Raw genomic sequence first — 19,726 nt, 5'->3', positions numbered from 1 at the left:
GGGATATGGGCCAGGAGCCTCACCTGCTTGCCCCCCCAACCTACATTCCCAGTCAAGAATTTCATTACCACCACCTCAATTTTCAATAATCTAGGCTCACATAACTGTCAAATATAATTTCCCTCAAATGGAAGACCCATTATTTTTTTAATTTTCCTCCTTGTTTTAGACTTTCCCAGAAAGAAAAATATCCTTCCTTATTTTTCTAAACTGACAGATACAGACCTAACCTTTCCTCATAAGATAATCTGCATCCTTTCTGAAATGAAAATCAAAACTGCACACAGTACTCCAGATGTGGTCTCACTGATGCCCTGTACAAGTGTAGCAAAATCTTTACTTTCATATTCCACTCCCCATTCATAAAATATTCCACCTTAATCTCAGCAGTCTTACATCCTTCAGCATCAAGTTCTCTTCGAATCCCCTCTTTTATCCTTTGTACAATATCCATTTGAGTGATTACAGCATTATCTAAATCAGGTGGGTTTTATTTTTAAGTTTACAAGTTCCATTTGATGCTGATTTTGCCTGCATATATTTTGTATTTAGCTCCATTGACCAATGGTTAATGGCAAAAGTAATCCTAGAATCTCAAGTGAAAAAAACAACAAAAAATATTCAGACATGGTTTAATTGCTCAGAGCTTTTATTAGATTTTCTTTGGGTTTAAAGGAAATTCAACTGAAATATTTACTACTTTGGCTCCTGATATTAAGAGGAGAATTGCTGGATGGGACATTATAGTGGAAGTAAAGATTTTCAAAACTACTAGATGTAGGTAAGAAGGGAAATATACCAAATAAATGTACATAATTTGACATACTGGAGCCTGTGCATTGAAATATTAAATAAATACCAAAGATAAATACAGTTCTTAGAAGGACAATGATTTCTTTAAAAAAACTTGTTTCCAAACGGTTGTTTGAAAATCATCCACAGAATCAGGTGGCAAACTTAAAATTAAGGTAGTCCAAATTTGATCAATACAAATTTAAAGGATAGGTCTAAAAAACATTATGCACAGAATCTGGATTTCTAAACTGCTATTCCCCCACCCCTTCATGGAATTCTTCATAAACTTAATTAAAACAAGGGAAACCCATTTTCAATACTGGAAAACACTGTCCATTTAGAAAGCCCACAGAGCTCAAACAAATATACATTGTTATTGAATGTTTATTAATCTTCCCCCATGAAGAAAGGCTTCAAGTGCAGAAACCACATCTAGGCTCTATTACATATACAAATACATACATAAATATATTACATACAACAGCAAATCAAAAGCAGGCAACTGTCACATTTAAGGTACGTTAAGATTTTAGCTCCCCCCACAACACAGACATTTGGCCAACTAGTTTTCTTCTCTCTTATTAGAAGGGGGCAATAACTTGCAGTTTAGTTACCCCAGTACGGGGAGTTGCCATAGTTGGGTTTGTTAACCTGAGACTTCTGTGGTATGCTGTTCTGTTGATTGCGTTGTCCAGATCCACTCTGCAAGTCAAAATAGAATTTAGAAGTTTAAGGAGTGATCTGGTCAAAGTCTTCAAGATATTAACAGGAAAAGATAGGGAAGCAAAACAAACTATTTCTATTGATTAGGAATTCTAGAACTGGGGGACACAGTCTTTTTTAAAAATTTAAGGCCAGACCGTTCAAGTGTTTGGAATGGGTGCTATATCAGTTTTAATTTAAGCAAAGTATTTAAGGGATATGGGCCAAAGACAGGAACATCAAGTTTAGCAACAGATCACGATCTCATTAAGTGGTAGAACGGCCTGAATGGCCTACTCGTGTTTGTTTAGTTGGGAAGGGCACAGTGCAAGGCCCCTACAGTGTGGAAACAGGTTGTGGAAGATACAGAATGTGGGGAAATAGATAGAACATAGAAGAATACAGCGCAGTACAGGCCCTTCGGCCCTCGATGTTGCGCCGATCCAAGCCTGCCTAACCTACACTAGCCCACTATCCTCCATATGCCTATCCAATGCCCGCTTAAATGCCCATAATGAGGGAGAGTCCACCACTGCTACTGGCAGGGCATTCCATGAACTCACGACTCGCTGAGTAAAGAACCTACCCCTAACATCTGTCCTATATCTACCCCCCCCCTTAATTTAAAGCTATGCCCCCTTGTAATAGCTGACTCCATACGTGGAAAAAGATTCTCACTGTCGACCCTATCTAAACCCCTAATCATCTTGTACATCTCTATCGAGTCACCCCTAAACCTTCTTTTCTCCAGTGAAAACAACCCCAAGTGCCTCAGCCTTTCCTCATACGATCTTTCTACCATACCAGGCAACATCCTGGTAAACCTCCTCTGCACCCGTTCCAGTGCCTCCACATCCTTCCTATAGTATGGCAACCAAAACTGCACACAATACTCCAGATGCGGCCGCACCAGAGTCTTATACAACTGCAACATTACCTCAGTACTCCGGAACTCAATTCCTCTACCAATAAAAGCCAGTACGCCATATGCCTTCTTCACCGCACTATTTACCTGGGTGGCAACTTTCAGAGATCTGTGTACATGGACACCAAGATCCCTCTGCTCATCCACACTATCAAGTATCCGACCATTAGCCCAGTACCCCATCTTTTTGTTACTCTTACCAAAGTGAATCACCTCACATTTATCTACATTGAACTCCATTTGCCACCTTTCTGCCCAGTTCTGCAGCTTATCTATATCCCGCTGTAACCTGCCACATCCTTCCTCACTGTCTACAACTCCTCCGACTTTCGTATCATCCGCAAACTTGCTCACCCAACCTTCTAACCCCTCCTCCAGGTCATTTATAAAAATGACAAACAGCAATGGTCCCAAAACAGATCCTTGCGGAACACCGCTAGTGACGGCAATCCAAGATGAACCTTTGCCATCAACTACTACCCTCTGTCTTCTTCCAGCCAGCCAACCAACTCCTAATCCAAACCTCCAACTCACCCTCAATGCCATACCTCCGTATGTTTTGCAGTAGTCTACCATGGGGAACCTTATCAAACGCCTTACTAAAATCCATATACACCCCATCTACCGCTTTCCCCTCGTCCACCTCCTTAGTCACCTTCTCAAAGAATTCAATAAGGTTTGTGAGGCACGACCTGCCCTTCACAAAACCATGCTGACTATCCTTGATCACATTATTCCTATCCAGATGTTCATAAATCCTATCCCTTACAATTCTCTCTAAGATTTTACCCACAACAGAAGTGAGACTCACCGGCCTATAGTTACTAGGGTTTTCCCTACTCCCCTTCTTGAACAAGGGAACCACATTTGCTAGCCTCCAATCTTCTGGCACTACTCCTGTAGATGGTGACAACTTGGAAAAAAAAACCAGCCATATCATGGAGGAGAAAGTGCTGGATGTCTTGATACGTATTAGAGGGATGTATCAGGACTCATCAGGTGTACCCTAGAACTCTGACAAGCTAGGCAAGTGATTGCTGGGCCCTATGCTGAGCTATAGTCACATCAATAGTCACAGGTGAAGTGCGGGAAGACTAGAAGTTGGCTAACCTAGTTACAATTATTTAAAAACAGTGCTAAGAATAAGCGGGAACTATAGACTGGTGAGCCTGACATCAGTGGTGGGTAAGTTGTTGGAGGAAATCCTGAGGAACAGGATTTACATGTGGAAAGGCAAGGACGATTAGGGATAATCAACATTGCTTTGTGCGTGGGAAATAGTGTCTCACTAACTTGATTGAGTTCTTTGAAAAAGTAACAAAGGATTGATGAGGGCAGAGCAGTGGACAGAATCTATATGGACTTCAGTAAGGCATTAGACAAGCTTCCCCATGAGACACTGATTAGCAAGGTTAGATCTCATGGAATATAGGGAGAACTGGCCATTTGGATACAGAACTGGCTCAAAAGGTGGAGGGTTTTTTCCCTCAGACTGGAGGCCTGTGACCAGTAGAGTACCACAAGTAGCGGTGCTGGGTATACTACTTTTCATCATTTATATACATGATTTGGATAGGAACATAGGAGGTATAGTAAGTAAGTGTGCAGATGACACCAAAATTGGAGTTGTAATGGACAGTGAAGGTTCCCCCAAATTACAAAGGATCAGAGTCCAGAACTAGACAGGTTTAGGGTGAGAGGGAAGATATGAAAGAGACGCAAGGGGCAACCTTTTCACAGAGGGTAGTACGTGTAGGGAATGAGCTGCCAGAGGAAGTGGTGGAGGCTAGTACAATTGCAACATTTAAAAAGGCATCTGGATGGGTATGAGACTAGATTAGGTTGGGATATTTGGTCAGTATGGATAGGTTGGACAGAAGGGTCTGTTTCCATGCTGTAAGCCTCTATGACTCCATTTGGCCCAACTAGCCCACACTGATCCTCTGAAGAATATCCCACCCAGACCCATTCCCCTACCCTATTACTCCACATTTCCCCTAATTAGTGGACCTAGCCTACACATTCCACAACACTATGGTCAAATCACTTCATCTGCACATCTTTGGATTGTGGGAGGAAACCGGAGCACCCAGATACATGAAGATTGTGCAGACAGACAGTTGCCAGAGTCTGGAATCGAGCCTGGGTCCCTGGCACTGAGGCAGCAGTGCTACCACTGTGCTGCCACGCTGCCCTTAATATTTACAGTCAAAATTTGAGTCACTTCCAAGTAAAATTAATCTTAATTGTCACAATTTTCCCTCACCCAAAGTTACTTCACTTGGCAGGATGGTTAATCCACAGTTTCTGCCAATGAAATAACAGAACATGGATTGGAGGTTACAATCAGATCTTACTGAATGGCAGAGCAGACTGGGGGAACTAAATGGCTTACACCAGCTCCTAATTTCATATGTCTGTATCTTGATGAATGGATGTTCTCAAGTCATGCCAAGTCTTGAAAGCAGGCCTCTGCAATGCATTGAAATGTTCAAAGAAAGCACAGCTACACCCAATCTTATTTATGAAATTATAAGACAAGCAGTTCAGACAATTGAGAATAATTTTAAAAGGCATCAACTAAAGAGTCAAACACAAATAGGCTATTTAGAACTGAACTAAATCATACCATGCAATAACATCTGGTCCCAGTGGACATTGCCTATTTGCATTTTCAGAGTGATTTGTACAAGTTTAAAAAAATTGAGGCTCATGAAACGGTCATGTCCATGTCAAGTTAGATACAAAATATTTTTAAGTTAAAGTGATAAGCTGTGAGATTTTGTTTTAAAGACCGCAGGAAGGTAGAAAACAGGAACCCTTCAGGATTATTAGGATCTTTTGTTAAAAAAGCAAAAACTTTTGCTGTCAATATCCAAGTTAAGTGCCAACAATGCCAAACTTAGATACGACAGATGTACAGAATGGAATTCAAAACTAGTGGACAGAATTCTAAAAGGTGACAAAGAAAGTTTTGAGGACTTGAAGGGCAACTTTGTTTTCTTAAAAAAAAAAGTGGGTTGTATGTGGAATGAACCACCAGAGGAAGTGGTGGGAAGTGTTTCAACATTTAAAAGACATTTGGATAAGTCCACAAATAGGAAAGGTTTAGAGGGATATGGGCCAAACGCAGGCAGTTGGGATTAGTTTAGTTTGGATTACTTGGACCAAAGGGTCTGTTTTCAACATGTATGACTGACTAACTGCACTAGAGCACAGAAGAATGGGTTGACCAAAGCAGGTTTAGAAGAGTACATTCTGGCAGAAAAAGACAAACAAAATGGCAGAAATTTAAAGACAGCAAGGTCAGTGAGTTAATGTGTACAGCACTTTAAAGCTAACAGGACATATAGTCAGCAAATCACATGGGATCTTGGCTTTCATAGGAGAAAATTAGTATAAAAGTAGGGAAACAATGCCAAACGTTTGTAAAACTAATTAGCCAATTTGCAGCCAGCTCTGGTCTCCACAATTGATGAAAGATGGAAAGCCCTGAAATGCAGAGGAGATTTAACACAATGGTTCTAAATGAAAAACTTGAGCTATTGATTAGGTTGGAATAATTGGAGCTGTTCGCCTAGGAGTAAAGGAGGTGGAATCTGAAACAGATGCACTCAAACAGGTGTATTAGATTAACAAGTTTGGACATGGAAAAGCTAGTGGAAGGATTAAGATTTTGCACTTAAAACAGAAGGGAGCAAGGAAGAATGCTTTCAAAAACAAAGCAGGTGGTAATGACCTGAAAGTCTTCGCCTGCAAAGGTATTGCAAGTGGATATTAATAATAGTTTCAAAGATTGGATGGACATTGAGAGGGGTGTAGTCCTATAGGGATAGAGCAAGAGAATGGGACTGACTGGATTGCTTAGATTTGGTGGTACTTTAACGTCAATGGCAGTCTCACAAACCCCAACCTGAGCTCAGCTCTTTCATCCACGTTTGGAACAAGGCTATAACAAAGCACGGGAACAAGTAACCTTGGAACTTAAACTGCTCCAAGTGCTGATGGCAGATTGAACGGAGGTGGCGTACCAGCATGAAATCCCTGTTTGTCAACTTGCATATTCTTGTGCAAGTGCCACGTGATAGGTCTCTTCACTCTGCTGATTGCCAGCAGTAGACACTGCCTCTTGCAATTGTACACATCTGCATGCACAACTATAAGCATAATTCCAATGCTGTCACATGCAAAGGCAAAACTCCATACTGAAACTGCTTCCAGGAAATGAGTCAAGTGAGGATATTTTTCATCTCAATTGCGATGAACCCTATTTACTAAAGGATGGCATTTGCAATGCTTGCAACCGCAGAAGGACACCAAGATGGATAATTCACTTCACACTTCTGGCTGAAGATAGCTGGAAAGCTTTTGGCCTGATAGTTTGTGCTGACATGCAGGCTCCTCAACAAATGAGGACATTTGTCAAGTCTCCTTCTCCTGTCACGTGTTTATCATTCACCATTCAAAAGTGCATATGGCAAGACTGCAGAGCTTTGATCTAGACTGCTGTTATTTGTAGGATCACTCGACTTAATTGACAGCACGCTTGCCTCTGCTGTCTGCTATGCAAGCAATTCAGTAATGTAACTGCAATGATATGACATTTTAAGCTGTGCCCAGGTTGTCCTCCTGCACTCTTCATCGAGAAAGGTTTGATGTAGTTGAAGGGAAATACCAGGTTGAAAGACTGAATTTTTCATAAAGATGCTTTAAAACCATGTCTACTCCAATATAAAAGCTCATTATCTATATCACTTTGAAAAAGTGTACATTTTTGTCAGAATGTTTTGCATTTTTACCTGATTATCCTGTTGCAGGTGATGATGTAGCATTTGAGAGTGAGGCTGCTGGTGAGCTGACACAATGTGCAAAAACGGTGGAGCATACCCTGCAGCTGCACCAGGGTTTAAGGTTCCTGTTGCTCCAAGTGCTGATGGCAGATTGAACGGAGGTGGCGTACCAGCATGAAATCCCTGTTTGTCAAAAGACTACAGAAAATGAAAGAAAGTATCAAACTAAAACCATGGTTTTTGGCAGTTCAGAATATCAGCAAATCACCAGAATATCAGCAAATCAGAAAATCACCATAATTCGGTGATTTTTACACTCGTGATGGAGAGGGATAAGTGTGTACTACAGGGCAAGAATTATAGCTGGGGTAAGGGAAATTATGATGCGGTGAGGCATGACTTAGGATGTGTGGCTTGGAAAAGTAGACTCCAAGGCAAGAGTGTAAATGATATGTGGAACTTGTTCAAGGGGCAACTATTGAGTGTCCTTGATGATTATGTACCTGTCAGGCAGGTAGGAAAGGGTCGTGCGAGGGAGCCGTGGTTTAATAAGGAATTGGAATCCCTTGTTAAATGGAAGAGGGCGGCCTATCTCAAGATGAGACGTGAAGGTTCAATTGGGGCGATAGAGAGTTATAGGGTAGCCAGGAAGGACCTGAAGAGAGAGCTAAAAGCAGCAAGGAGGGGACACGAAAGGTCCTTAGTAGATAGGATTAGGGAAAACCCTAAGGCTTTCTATAGGTATGTTAGGAATAAAAGAATGACTAGGGTAGGAATAGGTCCAGTCAAGGATAGTAGGGGGAAGTTGCGTGTGGAGGCGGAAGAGATTGGGGAGACACTGAATGAATACTTTTCTTCAGTATTCACTCAGGAACAGGGCATTGTTGTCGATGAGAATACTGAGGCACAAATAAGTAGAATGGATGGCTTTGAGGTATGTAGAGAAGAGGTGTTGGAAATCCTGGAAAAGGTGAAAATAGATAAGTCCCCTGGGCCTGATGGCATTTATCCTAGGATTCTCTGGGAAGCAAGGGAGGAGATTGCAGAGCCATTGGCCTTGATTTTTATGTCCTCTTTGTCTACAGGAGTAGTCCCAGAAGACTGGAGGATAGCAAATGTGGTTCCCTTGTTCAGAAAGGGGAGTAGGGATAGCCCTAGTAACTATAGGCCGGTGAGTCTCACTTCTGTTGTGGGCAAAGTCTTAGAGAGAATTGTAAGGGATAGGATTTATGCACATCTAGATAGGAATAATGTGATCAAGGATAGTCAGCATGGTTTTGTGAAGGGCAAGTCGTGCCTCACAAACCTTATTGAATTCTTTGAAAAGGTGACAAAGGAGGTTGATGAGGGGAAAGCGGTAGATGTGGTATATATGGATTTTAGTAAGGCGTTCGATAAGGTTCCCCATGGTAGGCTACTGCAGAAAATACGGAGATATGGCATTGAGGGTGAGTTGGAGGTTTGGATTAGGAATTGGCTGGATGGAAGAAGACAGAGGGTAGTAGTTGATGGCAAAGTTTCTTCATGGAGTGCCGTCACTAGCGGTGTTCCGCAAGGATCTGTTTTGGGACCATTGCTGTTTGTCATTTTTATAAATGACCTGGAAGAGGGGTTAGAAGGTTGGGTGAGCAAGTTTGCGGATGACACGAAAGTCGGAGGAGTTGTTGACAGTGAGGAAGCATGTGGCAGGTTACAGCAGGATATAGAGAAGCTGCAGAGCTGGGCAGAAAGGTGGCAGATGGAATTCAATGTAGCTAAGTGCGAGGTGATTCACTTTGGGAAGAATAACAAAAAGATGGGGTACTGGGCTAATGGTCGGATACTTGGTAGTGTGGATGAGCAGAGGGATCTTGGTGTCTATGTACACAGATCTCTGAAAGTTGCCACCCAGGTAAATAGTGCGGTGAGGAAGGCATATGGCGTACTGGCTTTTATTGGTAGAGGAATTGAGTTCCGGAGTCCTGAGGTCATGATGCAGTTGTATAAGACTCTGGTACGGCCGCATCTGGAATATTGTGTGCAGTTTTGGTCGCCATACTATAGGAAGGATGTGGAGGCATTGGAACGGGTGCAGAGGAGGTTTACCAGGATGTTGCCTGGTATGAAAGGAAAATCGTATGAGGAAAGACTGAGGCACTTGGGGCTGTTTTCACTAGAGAAAAGAAGGTTTAGGGGTGACTTGATTGAGGTGTACAAGATGATTAGGGGGTTAGATAGGGTCGACAGTATGAACCTTTTCCCGCGTATTGAGTCGGGTATTACAAGGGGGCATAGCTTTAAATTAAGGGGGGGTAGATATAGGACTGATGTTAGGGGTAGGTTCTTCACTCAGCGAGTCGTTAGTTCATGGAATGCCCTGCCAGTAACAGTGGTGGACTCTCCCTCTTTATGGGCATTTAAGAGGGCATTGGATAGGTATATGGAGGATAGTGGGTTAGTGTAGTTTAGGTGGGCTTGGATCGGCGCAACATCGAGGGCCCAAGGGCCTGTACTGCGCTGTATTCTTCTATGTTCTATGTTCTATGTTCTATGGTTAATTACATGAAATAATAATGTTGCAAAACGCAAATATTCATTGCACACAACTGATCAGCTACAAGCAAAAGAAAAAAATCTTGATGTATGCAGGGCTCCTTCTCAATATCCAAATGCTTGCTACATGGCTCCTTAAAGCCTCACTTCTTGAAGTTTTCATGCAGTTAAAAACCATCTAGAAATTCTGACTCAAGTTTCTGATAACTTCATCTGAAACACTGAGTGGAGTGAGAGAAATTGAAAGCAAATGCATTGTTGCCTCGCTAGTCATGAACTCCTAGACATCTTGGTTCCAATACAGCACATTCTTAGAATAATATAAAATAGTCATTGGACCATTTCAAGCCCCACCCCACCCATTCTAATTTTTGTGAATATAGTTCTGATCAACAGGAATCAGTTTAGTGAACCTTTATTGCATTTCCTCCATAGCTAGAACATCATTCCTCAAATGAGATCAAAACTGCACACCATTTTCAAGGTAAGGCCTTACCAAGGTGCTGTACAATTGCACGAGACATCTCACTTTATAATCTGCTCATTATTAAGACCAACATACCGTTTGCCTTCTTTATCACCGAGTGCACATGCATCCTCACATGCAGTGACTAGTAGGGCATCCTGTTTTGCTAGCAAGGAATAATTTCACATTATGCTTATTCTGCCATTCATTTCCTCACTCACTTGTCCAAAGCATAGCAAAGCTTCACTACATCCTCCTCACACTTCACTCTCCCACCCAATTCATTTATAGCTTGAATTAAAATAGAGTGGCAATTGCTCACCAGAGAGCAAAATGGTCTTGCTTACAAGTCTGTTGATTTGTAATGTTGCTAGTTCTGGTAGCTGTCAAGGGTGTGGTGCTGGAAAAGCACAGGTCAGGCAGCATCCAAGGAGCAGTAGAATCAACGTTTCACACATCAGGAATGAGTCTTTTTGGCTGGGGTGGGGGAGCTGAGAGATAAGTGTAAGGGGGGGCTCGGGGGAAGGTAGCCGAGAATGCAATAGGTAGATGAAGGTTGGTGGAAAGGTGATAGGTTGGACAGGAGGGTGGAGCGGACAGATGGGAAAGACAATGGACAGGTCAAGAGGGCAGCACCGAGTTGGAGGCTTGGGACTACGGTTTTTGGAAGGGGGGGGGGGGGGGAGAGAGAGAAAATGAGGTAATGGTGAAATCCACATTAATCCAGTGTGGTTGCAGGGTCCCAAGGTGGAAGATAAGGTGTTATTCCTTCAGGTGTCAGGTGGTTAGGGGTTGGCAATGCAGACGGCCTTGCCCTTGGTGGAGTGGGAGAGGGAGCTAAAGTGTTCAGTGACAGGGGCAGTGGTTGGTGCAGGTCCCAGAGATGTCCTCTGAAACGATCTGCAAGTTGGTGTCCTGTCTCCCAAAGGTAGAGGGGGCCACATCAGGTGCAATGGATACAGTGGATGACATTAGTGGAGGAACAGGTAAATTTCAGCCGGATGTGGAAAGATCATTTGGCGTTTTGAACCGGGGGGGGGGGGGGGGGGTGTGATGAAGGAGCGTTGCTCCGAAAGCTAGTGTGCTTCCAATTAAACCTGTTGGACTATAACCTGGTAGTGTGATTTTTAACAATTTATATGAAGCATTTTAAAAAACATTGACTCAAGCTTTCACAACTCAGAAAAGGTGTTAAGACTAAAAAACATTCTTCATCTCTCGAGTTCCCATTCTTACCAAATTCTAAACTTCCTACTCAGTTCACGTTATAATCTGTAGTTAAGCATAACCTGGGTGCTGTACAACCATGTGTTGCTTCTTATTTTAAGTTATCCACATTGCACATTTACACAATGGACAACTGACATAAGTGAGGAACAAAAGAAAAAAAAATCAGACAGAACACAAATTATATGCCAATTGTTTTGATGTTCATTTTGTTGCTAAGGACTAATTTCACTCCCATTCACTTTCAAAAGAGCTGTAAATCTCAATGGAGAACTCAGCAAATATAGATGTTGGCAATCCTCTGAATGACTAGCATAAGCAAAAATAAACAAGCATTCACCTGAGTCTTGTATACTGAGCCAGTCATATCAGGAACAATGTTAGAAGAGTTCACTGAAATACCTGTAACATAATAATTAACTATTGATTATCACAGTGAATTAAGTCAATTACAGAAAATATTTTCACTTTAAAAAGATACTTTTCTCACTAGCCTGTAGATGAAGCCATTCCTAAGATACTTCAAATTTTAACATTAAACAGAAGCTCTCAGCACAAGTGCATAAGTACAGGTAGATGATATTGGAGACAATGTGGATAAATAATCCGTCGTGATTCGTAGTAATTCAGTTAAGCTCCTTTTTTCTAAGCAGTTAGATCTAAGTTAAACAGTCCAAAAAGAATACAGCTCTACACAGCTTTTGTCAAATGGTCAGTGCAGAAGCTTTTATCCTTGATAGGGAATGAAAACTCTGGAGGCAGGCAGACCTCATGAAAATGGAAGTTTATTCATGCAGAAACCAGTTAAAACAAGGAGGGTCAAAGGATCTTCTGAATCCAGCCTCAACATACAAACTCAATTATTCGCTTAATTTTTGACTCAAATCAGAAGATAGATTAATGACACACCAACATATAGTATTAGTAAGTAGTATTTTACGCATTTCTGTATTACAATGATTATATACAATGTAACTACAGTCATTCCCTTCTAGTCCATAGATCTAATTAGTGACAGACACCCATTTGACCAGACTCAGCTGCCTATGATCTCATGGTCTTTAAACAGACACTATAATCTCTAAGCCTTGGGATTTTTCTATGCATTCTGTTCATTTGCATTCCAAGGTTTGCTGCTATACTCTCAGGCTAGCTTTATCTGTAGAGACAGTTTGAATTTGATTTAATCTCACGTGCTGTCTTTATTAAATTCAGTCATTATTCTTATGTTGCCCACTGTCTTAATGATGCATGCAAAAATACAAACAATCAGTTTCAACTAGCTTCTGTAAGATTTGTAACGTGGGTTTTTGTTAGGAAGCTGGTTATAAAGTGTAAGGTTAAATACAGCTTTTCCTACTCAGTACTTTGGCTGTAAGCAATCTATTTTGTTCAGGGCACAGGATAGTATTTCTTGAAGTTAATTAACTTTCACATCTAGCTCTAAATGCTTTTTCTTTAATACTTATTAAGCATTCATTATATGTTTTTTTTAATGCTAAAACTATCCTTAGGATTTCCAAGGGAAATTCTAACTAGGACCTATTGCAGAGTATTCTTTCAGAGAAACAATTACAAAATATTGTCCTGGTAATGACATAAGGTAGTGACTGGACCTATCCTGTGCTTGGTGTCTATTCATTCACTGGTCAATTACTTTTCCATTAAGGAGGGCTAGGATTAGTTACTCGTCTACTTTAGAGACACACCCCTATCAGTATTGTCTGGAATGGGGTGGAACAGACTGTTAGCCTTACTTAGGCGAAAGTAAGGACTGCAGATGCTGGAAATCAGTCTAGATTAGAGTGGTGCTGGAAAAGCACAGCAGGTCAGGCAGCATCCGAGGAGCAGGAAAAATTGACATTTCGGACAAAAGCTTAATGAAGGGCTTTTGCCCGAAACGTTGGTTTTACTGCTCCTTATTTACCTCCTGTCAGCCATCTTTTGTTTTAATTCCAAGGCAGGCAGCCTCTTTTTGTTTGTCACCCATTTTGAGAGCGCAGACATTGGGCCATTTTGTTATAAGCATGTATAATACACCCCTACATAGTCCTTAGGCAAAGAGTTCCTTTACATAGAGAACTTAGTTAACTGCCACTGGGCCTCTAATAAAAGACACTATGATCTACATGCATTGTAAGAGATTACCAGGGCAAATCAGTCTTTCCTGGCATATCCAATAACCATCTATACCTGCATTAAAGATTGGAGGTCCCACACTGTCCAAGTCCACTTCAATTCATTCTCAAACAATTTCGTTATCTCCAACTCTCGACAGTTCAATAATACTACCTCCTTCCTTCCATCAAAGTTTGGCTAACAGCAGAGATATACAAAGATAACAACATTGTTCTGATCCCCTGCCCCATAATCGCTGCACACTAAGCACTGGGGTCCAACAATCTAGCTTAATAACCTAGCATGATGCAAGTTAACCACTATAACATATCATCTGCTCACATTGCAGAGTGTCAGTTTTCCAACAAACTTGTTATCTTGGTTAGAAGTCCTGGTTAGAAGTGCAATACATATCTGTTACACATTTCTCCAATTAACAATGATAACCATCCCCATAGACAAAGCATGCCAGATTACATGGCATGTGGTAGTTAGAAGACTCACTATACTAAATGGCACTAACCCATCAGCCTTACCTTTCCCTGGTCCAGCTGCAGCTGATTTGGTTTGTGCTTGAGTAGACCCACTATAGGCACCTTTGCTGTAATCTCCAGCTCCACCCCCTTGGTTTAAATCCTCATAACCTGTCAATCAAGAACAAAGTTAGACTATAGAATTTCTATTGCACAACCTTGCTTTCACCGTGCCTTTCTGCAAATTATTCTATCTTCACTATAAAAGGTGCACTGCAGCTTCAAGTCTACAAACACCAGCTGTTCTCTTAAGTACCACAACAGCATCTCTTGTGCCAGCCTGTTGAGGCTTGTCATGTCAGGCACGTGAGCAGCAATGGTCAAGAAGCAAAACGTCTATCTCCATATATTAGGTTTAATACCACAGAACATCCAGAGAAACTCTGAACAATCAGACTAAGATAGTTTTAAATACAAACAAATTTGAAGTATTTTGAAAATGGATGGTTTTAAATTGAAAACTTTTGAAAATCTAAGGTTTTCTAAAATTAAGTCAGATTTTTAATTCTAGCTTGCGCAACTAACAGCTCACAAATTGCCATTGTTATCAAAGGAGACTAAGGAATCAAGCATCTTCCTATTCAAAGTTTCAACTTTCAAAATTTCAGAGAAACATCTACCTGATACATGAACCAGTGAGACATTTAAAACAATGTCCAGAATCTAGTCTCCTAGCCAGTAATCAACTCATCAGCTAACAATAACATTTCAAATTCAACTGGGTACAGACTACATTTTGGTGGTGACTCAAATTCTTCACTGGGAGATGAGACAGTAGATTAAATTAGCATGAACGCTGTTAGAGAATAAAATTAAATCAAACATCAGCAAATGTAATAACGCCTTAAAAGACCTACCTACCAATTGCCACTCCCTGTAGCCTTGCATATTTTTCAAGCATTTATTCAAAAACCCTTTAAAATCTATTACTGTCTATTTCAGGTTAGATGTTAATAACAAAAATTAAACCTCCAGCAGATACACAAATTTGGGAATAGGAGTTACAATTCCAGTTGATAGACAAGTCAGATTCCAGAATAAAACCTACCTTGATTGTTTTGTTGTTAAACCTCCGTAGTCTCATGAATATATAATCAAATTTTTAAAACTAAGTTGCGAAAAAAAAAACAAGCCAAGCTATATTTACAAAGATCCCAATTAACATTAAAACAAAAGTTCAACCAATTACCCACTGTTATCCACTAGAGTCTCCAGCTTAGATAAATTATATTCCTGCTTCAATTCTAAGATAGTATTTAGCTGCTTCCTTCTAGTTTCTTTCTTGAATGGTCATGACAATGTCATAATTCTGACGTTAGAACCAGTAAAAGTTCAAGTCAATTTCTTTCTAGCCCAACTGTTGTTGCTACGTTATGACAGCTGAAGTATGTGAAAGCAAGGCCAAATGGACTAAGCTAACAGAACTCAGTTTCTGTAAACTTAAAATTAAAAGATAGTCATGGAGATAGAGCAATCTTGTACTTGAATGGAGACTGTGTGCAGGAGTCTGAGGAAACTAATGAATAATGTATTTAAGATTCCGGTTATAAACCCCCCAAAAAAAGTATAAACACAGATATTATCACTCCAAGGGTTATCTCAAGATCTTGTTTGCAATCACAAGTATTATAGAAAGTGAGACATTTGGATCACTATTCCAGAATCAACTTTTTCTCCTCCCACAAAATCCTCTGTATTTGCCCATATCCACATATATTTTAAAAAGCAAGTTCCAAAAAAATGACTATATTCCACACACTTTCATTGAAGTATTTACTATACTGCATCAAAAAGTAGTGGACCAAAACAATATTACACAGTGTTTATCTTGTACCAAAAAAAGTCTCAATTATCTATTCAGATTTCTTGCATATTTTCCCAGACTTATCTACTTCGTTAGAATGAAGTCAAACTAAAATAATCAGGATACAACTTGTTGGCTCATGCTTCAAAAGTGATCAAGAGTGAATTACCAACCATTAATATCTACTCAATAGCAAAGTTTAAGTAAAACAAAATTACAGTAGTCAAATTAATGTAAATTTACATCTCATCTTGCATCTGATGGCATACTGAATACTATTCATCAGGAATTGCTTTTCTTGCATTCAAACATCTTTGCTACAAGCAATCTAATTCTAGCCTATTAAAGCATTTTGGTGGCTGTGTATTCAGCAGCAGCCTGGGCTCCAAGCTCTGTAGTTCCTTTTCATAGTCTCCAAGACGCACCCTCTCTACTTCTTGAAGATGCTCCTTAAATCTGAAGCTATTGGTCACTGACCTTCATATAAGCTTATGCAGTCAGATGCCTAAATTTGTTTGATAATGTTTTGTGAAGCACCTTACCCTCTATATGTTAAAGATGCTATATCACCAAATTGTTCCTTCCAGTAATTTCTCCTCCTGTAGACACTTGCATTAGTTAGGACATGTTTACAAAGCCACCTACAGTAGATTTTTGATGAGTGAACCCTCCCATAATTTAATGAGAGAAAGAATCTTTGGAAGCACGGGATGCCCACACCTTTGGAACTGAAGGTTATAAATTCAAACCTCAATGTAGAAGGGCACTTCAATACACAAGTATTGTACAAACTATTAAACTGAAGCAGCTGACTGCTTTCTCAGACAAACGACGATTTCTCGTAACTTAGAGGGGAACAGAGTTACATTTGATAAACCATTTAATTAACCGACAGATCATCTGATATTGATAGGAGTTCCTGCTTATATTTTCCTAGAAAATGTGTTTCTGTCCATTATCATCTTCCTATCTTGTACAATCATCCTTGTCAAAGAATCAGCCAGTGTTCCATACAAGATTAATTCAAAATGTTACATGGGCGTATGATAATATGGAGTACATACCAGTCCCGTATCCATGCTGTCCATAGCCACCTGCCTGTTGAAAAGCTGAAGCGGTATTCATATTCACTCCATGCTTTGCAGCTGCTGGAGGTAACTATAAGAGCATTTAAAATGTGTTGAGCAGCTCAAGTTAGAAAAGAATGAAGAGCTCACCAATGCTGCAAGCACTAATGATAGCTTGAAATTCTTAGCATTGTATTGAAAAGTTATTCAGCAACCTTTTGCAATTTTTCCCTCTGAATATCCAATACCATATTCCTCAATCCCATCTCCAGGAATATTACTAAAACTATACATTGTACATAAGCACTCATCTCCTTTACATGTACTTTACTTCACAGCAATTTTACCCTTTACAAGCTAGGAGTAAGGAAAATAGGCTGAACCTTTTCAAAAGATGCATCACTAGTTATCTGAATAGCATAACGAATGGTTTGAGAGTCAACCGTCAATGCCCTCAACCTTGAGGATTTCAGTGATGTCACCACAAAAGTTTCCACTCTTCCAAAAGAAACAAACTTAATGAATTTTCTGGAAAGCTAAACATTTCAAACCCAAAGCCATTTTTGCTGGTTCCCTCAGTGAATGATCAAAAATAATAAAGCCTTGCCAGAATTTTGCACACTTGGTGGCAAATTGCTGAAGACTAACTAATGCCTAGGGCCTTGTGTTCAACTCAGGGTACCAGTGGTGGTACAGCATTTGCAAATGTTTTACTGGTATCGTTTCAAAAGTCTGGATTGAGAAGATGCCACCACTAAAATAGAAAATTACCAGTATTACTTTGTTAGCCAAGAAATGGGAGAGAAAGATGATCAACAAATTATGAACTTTTGTCTCATGTCTTTTGGGAAATACTACAATCCTTTAAAAAGAGATAATGGGACTGAACACCTGAATAAACTATTAAGTTAGACAGTGTGAATTTGTGAAGAGTTAACTATCCCAAATTAGGTAAGATAGCAAGTTTGACAATACAAAATCTGCAAAAGGATATACATAGGTTAAGCGAGTGGAAAATAAAATTGGCCAATGGAGTAAAAAGTGGAAAAACGACAAGTATAAAACAATTACTATGATCCTACTCATGTATCATAAAATATTAATATATAGGTAAAGTAATCATGGAAACAAAGAGTGTTTGTGTCTTTAAAGCAAGGAGGTTGGAGTATAAAGTAGTGAGGTCTGACTACAGTGTACAGTCGAGTCTACACCACTATCTCCAGCAATGGCCACCGCAAGGATGGACATACCTACACTGGAAGCAGTTCACACATGGATCACGAGGTTGATTCTTAGGATGAGGGATTTCTCTAATGAAGAAAGATTGACCAAATTGGGCTGATACACTGGCGGTTACTTTTTGGGCACCACATTCTCAAACACTCACTCCCTTCACTATTGACACACAGTTGAAGCGTTGTGCATCAACTACAAGATGCACTGTAAAAACTCACCAAGGTTCCTTAGCATCTTGAAAACCTCGAACCACTTCTATTTTGAAGAAGGGTATCAGATACATGGGAACACCACTACCTGCAAGTTCCTCTTCAAGCCTCTCTTCATCCTGACTTCAAAACATCTCAATTCCTTCACTGTTGCTAGGTCAAACTCCAGGGGATACTAACAACAAATGGATTGGAGAAGTTCACGAAGGCAGCTCACCATCATTCTGCCAAAGGCAATTTGGGATGGGTAATAAACGCTGACTCGGCCAGCTTAACCCAGATTGCCTAAATAAATAAACTAAGAAGTGATCTTTTTGAGGGATTTGAAGGGTAGATGTTAGAGGATGATTACTCCCATGGGGTGGGGTGGGAGTCTGAACCAGTCGCAATTCCAAACTAAAGTGCCCTCTGATTCAAAATAGAATTGGGAAAGTCTATTTCCCAATTGCTAGTCTTGTGATTTTTACTTCCCAGTGAGCTTGGTCATTGAACATATTCAAAGTGGGGTTAGACAGATTTTTCATTGATAAGTGTTAAAGGTTATATAGAAAGAGAGAGAAAATTATTATCTGCTCAGCCACGATCTTGAAGAATGGTGGAGTACACAAGGGATCTAATAGCCTACTACTGCTCCTATTTCTAATGTTTTATGGTAGCAACCTTCAAATGACAGACAGATAGTGAGCAAATTTATAGCCAGAATCTGAGTTGGAAGGTTCATTTTCAGACATTTCATCACCACACTAGGTAACAGTGAGCCTCTGATGCTGCACTGGTCAGAGTCTGGTCTTAGTGACTTGCTTTCTTTGGATGTTTAGGTTTCCTTGGGGGGATGGTGATGTCATTTCCTGTTGTGACATAATTTTATATTCTTTTTCTCAGAGGGTGGTAAATGGGGCCCAAGACAATGCACTTGTTGATAGAATTCTGGTTGGAATGCCATACTTCTAGGAATTCTCGTGCGTCTGTTTGGCTTGTCCTAGGATGGATGCGCCGTCCCAGTCGCAGTGGTGTCCTTCCTCAGCTGTAAGGATACTCCACAGCATCAGCACATCCATTCTAGGACAAGCCAAACAGAGACACACGAGAATTCCTAGAAGCATGGAACTCTATCAACAAGTGCACTGTCTTGGGCCCCATTTACCACCATCTGAGAAAAAGAACAAAATGATGTCAACAGGAAATGACACCACCACCCCCAAGGAAACCTAAACACAAAAAGAAAGCGAGTCACTAAGACCAAACTATGACCAGTGCTTCATCGGAGGCTGACTGACTATGTTACCCAGTGTGGTGACAAAACGTCTGAAAATGAACCTTCC

At 40.4% G+C, this 19,726-nt stretch overlaps 1 protein-coding gene across 7 annotated transcripts in view; it reads right to left on the bottom strand.

The window, feature by feature from the left end:
* Positions 1-626: 626 nt before the first annotated feature.
* ubap2a (ubiquitin associated protein 2a) overlaps positions 627-19,726 on the bottom strand; it is a 114,876-nt gene continuing 95,776 nt past the window's right edge. For 5 of the 7 annotated variants that reach the window (XM_087989954.1, XM_043687679.2, XM_087989938.1 and 2 more), the window contains 5 exons: positions 16,957-17,050; positions 14,092-14,199; positions 11,778-11,839; positions 7,222-7,410; positions 627-1,497 (listed from right to left, as the gene is read on the bottom strand). In XM_087989954.1, the coding sequence (XP_087846080.1) occupies positions 1,402-1,497; positions 7,222-7,410; positions 11,778-11,839; positions 14,092-14,199; positions 16,957-17,050 (549 nt within the window). In that variant the 3' untranslated portion in view covers positions 627-1,401. The remainder of the gene's footprint in view (positions 1,498-7,221; positions 7,411-11,777; positions 11,840-14,091; positions 14,200-16,956; positions 17,051-19,726) is intronic. The other 2 variants (XM_043687689.2, XM_087989960.1) reach the window with 1 other exon arrangement.

This window comes from Chiloscyllium plagiosum, unplaced genomic scaffold (genome assembly GCF_037043375.1).
Source record: "Chiloscyllium plagiosum isolate Xiang-an unplaced genomic scaffold, Cpla_swu_hap1 HiC_scaffold_1, whole genome shotgun sequence".
NCBI classification, from domain to species: domain Eukaryota; kingdom Metazoa; phylum Chordata; class Chondrichthyes; order Orectolobiformes; family Hemiscylliidae; genus Chiloscyllium; species Chiloscyllium plagiosum.
The sequence above is the reverse complement of the archived record's forward strand: the minus strand, read 5'-3'. Positions and strand labels throughout refer to the sequence as shown.